The sequence below is a fragment of the Solanum pennellii genome, chromosome 2 (assembly GCF_001406875.1).
Source record: "Solanum pennellii chromosome 2, SPENNV200".
Lineage (NCBI taxonomy): Eukaryota > Viridiplantae > Streptophyta > Magnoliopsida > Solanales > Solanaceae > Solanum > Solanum pennellii.
The window spans coordinates 41,371,296-41,375,840 of record NC_028638.1 but is presented as its reverse complement, the minus strand read 5'-3'; the positions used below and the strand labels follow the sequence as shown (position 1 = coordinate 41,375,840).

At 35.0% G+C, this 4,545-nt stretch overlaps 1 protein-coding gene across 1 annotated transcript in view; it reads right to left on the bottom strand.

Moving 5' to 3' along the window:
* Positions 1–3,977, bottom strand: part of LOC107011658 (mitochondrial import receptor subunit TOM20) — a 6,693-nt gene extending 2,716 nt beyond the window's left edge. The window contains exons 1-4 of the mRNA XM_015211240.2: positions 3,792–3,977; positions 3,561–3,639; positions 3,216–3,385; positions 3,084–3,131 (exon numbers count right to left, since the gene is read on the bottom strand). Coding sequence (XP_015066726.1) covers positions 3,084–3,131; positions 3,216–3,385; positions 3,561–3,639; positions 3,792–3,887 — 393 coding nt within the window. The 5' untranslated portion in view covers positions 3,888–3,977. The remainder of the gene's footprint in view (positions 1–3,083; positions 3,132–3,215; positions 3,386–3,560; positions 3,640–3,791) is intronic.
* Between the last annotated feature and the right edge of the window lie 568 nt (positions 3,978–4,545).

The following is a 4,545-nucleotide window of genomic DNA, read 5'->3' as shown; positions in this document are numbered from 1 at the left end:
CCCCAAGTTACATTGTCCACCTTCTAAAAGACCAATCCCGGGCGTGCGGAGGTTCTGTCGAGTCTCACATTGAGTGTGGGAGGATTGATGGGTCTCGGGCAACCCCCATGGGCGATCCACTTCTACACCAACGAAACCAAGGAAATACCCAGCCAGCCAAACACCAGACAGCTACCTAATAAACTCCAACGGAACCTAGAATCTCACACCCCATAATTATGTGAATGGCAATAGGATAGAATAAAGGGATACTTGAGAAGATGTAAACTTCGTCCATCTAGTTTACCAAACCTAAACCAAAGTAGACACTACCTATAAACTGTACATATTTTATTAACTAGATGGCCCAAAGGTTTGGGCTGTAATTTTTCCTAAAATAAATATTGATGTGGAAAAAGAATTTGCAAAATTTGCAACTTCCCTTTTTCCTGCAAGATAGGTAAATTCTGAAGGATGCAGTCACTTGGTAGAGTAGTGATTGGTGAATCTTTGCTTCAGATTTTATCCCAGTTCTTTCTTAATTTCCTTCCTTATAATGAGTCCTAATTTTATTTTCCTTATCTGTTGCTACTTGTGTGAATTCATTACATCTCCTACCGATGTAAGGAATGGAAACCAAAGAGGACGTCAAGAAAACCTTCAGGAACAAAATTTGTATGATGAGCAAATTGATACACATACTAGCGTCACATATATAATATGTATTACTGCATGAGCACATATAACGAGGAATAACGCACATTTTGATAGAAGTTCCTATTTTTCATATTTAAAGTAATTGCACTTATCAACGATGATTGACCATCCAACAATAAGTGTCTTTTGGCTTAACAGTAAAGCAATAAACTTTATGTGATAATCCATTCATCCTTTACCGCAAGACGATCCATCCTTTACCGCAAGACGTTTTCTTATTTATCAGTCTCTAAGATAATACAAAAGATATGAAATGACTGTTTCACCTACGTAAACCGCACATAGAGACCTACAAAATGGCTAACTATAGCCCAACGTTAAACTACCAAAACTGAACAGACGTTCTAAAGCAATCAGTTTTAGGCATACATCATGTCAATCAACATGGACTATATTCAAACTAACAACTTTGACTTCTAATCACCTTACCCGAACAGACAAACTGACAAAAGTTATTGGATTGGACAAGTAGCATGTTATCAAACACAGTGAAAAAAGCCATTCAACATTCTATAAATTAACATGAATTGAATTATGTCAAATAATTACAACTCGGTTAAAACCATAAACTGGAAAATATTGGCATTTATATGAATTTGTGAGCATATAATGTCAGTAGTCATAGACAGTAATAGTTTTTTGGTGTATTTATTAGGTTTTAATTTCATGCGTGATATTTCATGGTGCAAGACTTAATGCGAGTTAAACGTGGTGATAAGTTCAGTTTTAGAAGAAGTTGAGGAAAAAAAAATTAAATGCATTAAATGAACCTCCAGAATCAATTATGTTCTTCATATATAGTTCTGCTTAAAAATATTAATCTCAGTTAAACTTACAATTTATAGTAAATTTTGTAGAGTTTTAAACATCTAATCTAATTCAATCTAGCATCAAGTTTCAACAAATTGACTCTCAAAAATGGAGGGTATCACATAAATTGGACCGAGGCACAGTAATTTGTAAGATCTCATAATGCTCTGATTGACAACGAAAATTTGGCTCTAATGTTGACTAAATTTTACATCTGTATAATGACAAATGATGTAAAGTGTAATCTAAGAAGGTTCCTGACGACAATATCACACATCGTTTAGGTGCAGGGTGGATGTGGAGGCTTGCCTCCGAAGTCTTGTGTGCTAAGAAAGTGCCATTGAAACTTAAAGGCAAGTTATACATAGTGGTGTTTAGACCAACTATGTTGTATTGCCAGAATGTTAGCTAGCTAAGAACCCCCACAATCATAAAATGGAAGTTGCGGGAATGAGTATGTTGAGATAGATGTGTGGGCATACTCAGAGAGATAGTATTAGAAGTGAAGATATTTGGGTGAGGTGGAAGTAGCCCCGGTGAAGGATAAGATGCGAGAAGAAAACTGAGATGGTCTGTAAATGTGTAGAGGAAAGGAACATATGCCCCAGCGAGGAGGTGTGAGAGGTTGACTATGGATAAATTCAGAGAGGAACAAATAGTCCGAAGAAGCATAAGGTAGAGGTGATTTGATAGGGCATGATGAGGTTAAACTTATCGAGAAAACAGCCTTAGATAGGAGGTTATGAAGGACATGAATTTGGGAAAAAAGTTGATAAATAGTTGGGTGTCATCTTGCTTTTCCTTACATACTAGTTCGTTGTAGTATTACTCAAGTAGTTTCTTGTCTTTCTATTTCTGCTACAACATGTTTCTTGTACTTCAATTATAATAGTATTTTGTTGTAGTTACGACACTTTTTCAGAGTGTTTTCTCATGCTCTCTATAGAATTTTTTCCATGGCTTGTCCACTTCGTCATTTCTTTTCAATCTACTTTAAATTGCTTTTCCATGAGTCAAGGGTCTTATCAAAAACCACCTTTGTACTTCCGAAGATAGGGGTAAGGCCTACGTGTAATACCCCCTTCGCTCCATATCTATGGTATTTTAAGCCTGGACATACCCTTTTAAGAAATCACTTACTCGTCGAGATAAGTGAACCTTGATAAAATAATTTTACTTTAATATGATTTCTTGGTTAGGTAAAAATTCACTTATCTAAGTGAAAATTTGGAAAAGAACTATCAATAACTTCTTGATTATGTTAAAAACTATCTATTTTGGACTAAATGTAAAAGCTAAAAATACCATAATATGGATAGGAGGAATTCAGGGGCAAGAAAAGATACACAAAAAATTACTACAATATCGAAATACACCAATTACAAAGGACCATGTAGGAATGAACATGAAAAAAAAAAAGAATTGAGTGCAAAAAAGGGGAATAAGCGAGAAAAAGGCAATGGCACACAACCACGTGTATCAGTTTGATATCATTCATTTGGAATACCTAAATACAACATAAAGATGCAAAGCATTAAACATATCGACACTTAGCTAAAGAACAACAAAAGTTTCACCTTAGCAGTAACTTCCAGAGATTTGCGGTAAAGGTCATTTGAGGGATCCTGCATTCAGAGTAACAAAAAACTAAGCTACTTCCAACAGTTAAGTAGCAAATACATTTGGAATGTCTATTGATAAAAATATACCGCATCAAATGCCTGTTGAAAGCACTGAGTTGCTTTTTCAAAGTAAACCTTAGCCTCATCCATATCAGGAGTTAAAAAAGCATGTGATGTATGAGCATTTCCCAAACACCAAAGCGCATCATGCTTTTCAGGGTTCACTGTCAATGCCTCCTCCAACTTTGATGTTGCATCTGCCAAGTTAAGTCCCCAAAACATAAAGTAAACGACAACAAATACACACTTCATCAGTCAAGAAAAATTTTTTGGCTGAAGAAACACATTATAGGTTTAACTAACAGATACTAGAAAAATCTAATTTATAACAAACTATTTAATCAAGTACCGATAATTCAAGCAACTCAATACCAGAAATCATTTGTTTCGATTCAGCTACGGGCTGAAACTGTGATAATTCCAGCAATGCACCTCCCCACCTCGTCAAGTTCTGCATTCATCATCATATATCAGAAACAACAAACTCATTCATTCAACAAAGCATCGAAGTTCAAATTAAACACAAAAACACATCAAACAGCTGAAATCGAATTAGAACGATAAAACAGAAATGATAAATGAAGAGAAAGAGGAGATACGGACATCAGCATCTAGGGGATTCTGAGCATAGGCGGTTTCAGCACTCTTCCGAGCGTGTTCGAAGAAAAGGAGACGATCGAATTCGCTTTGCATCTCCATTGCTGAGTTGCTTCGATTCGATCAGTTTAGGGTTCTAGCTAAATCCTTTTGCCCTTGCTTAGTTTTTATCAGTCGGTCTATTACAACGCTACGCAGGTTAAGTTATAATACTGATATAACGACACGTCATTAGTTTGAGAAAATATTGTGGGCTTTTAGTAAATCGGAATCTATTCTATTTGGGCTACAAAGAAATTTTGGCGAAAATGCCATATATAGCCCATTTTTGGACTATTAATTAATAAGAGCTGATTTAAGGAAATAACACTTTTAGTCCACTATTTAAATTTTATCTAAATTTTGAGGTCGTATTGTTTTTGTCTTCCTTTTTTGTGTTGAAGAAACTTCAGAAATAGTCATTAAAATAAATTTAATTAGGCTTCATAGCTATATTTTGCTAATTACGAGTCGTAGCTATATGTTAGAGGGAGGAGAGACGCGAGCGAGATTGAGAGAGAAGAGAGAGGTCGTGGAGTGTAGAGAGACGAATTCTATTTGTATATATGTCAAATAATTGTATATATACATAATTGATATACATATGTATCAATGGTTGTATTTGTATATCCGAATAATTGTGTATATAATTAGTATGTATATGCATCAGTGAATACTATATATAGTATTAACGAAATACAATTTGTATTAATGAACAAAT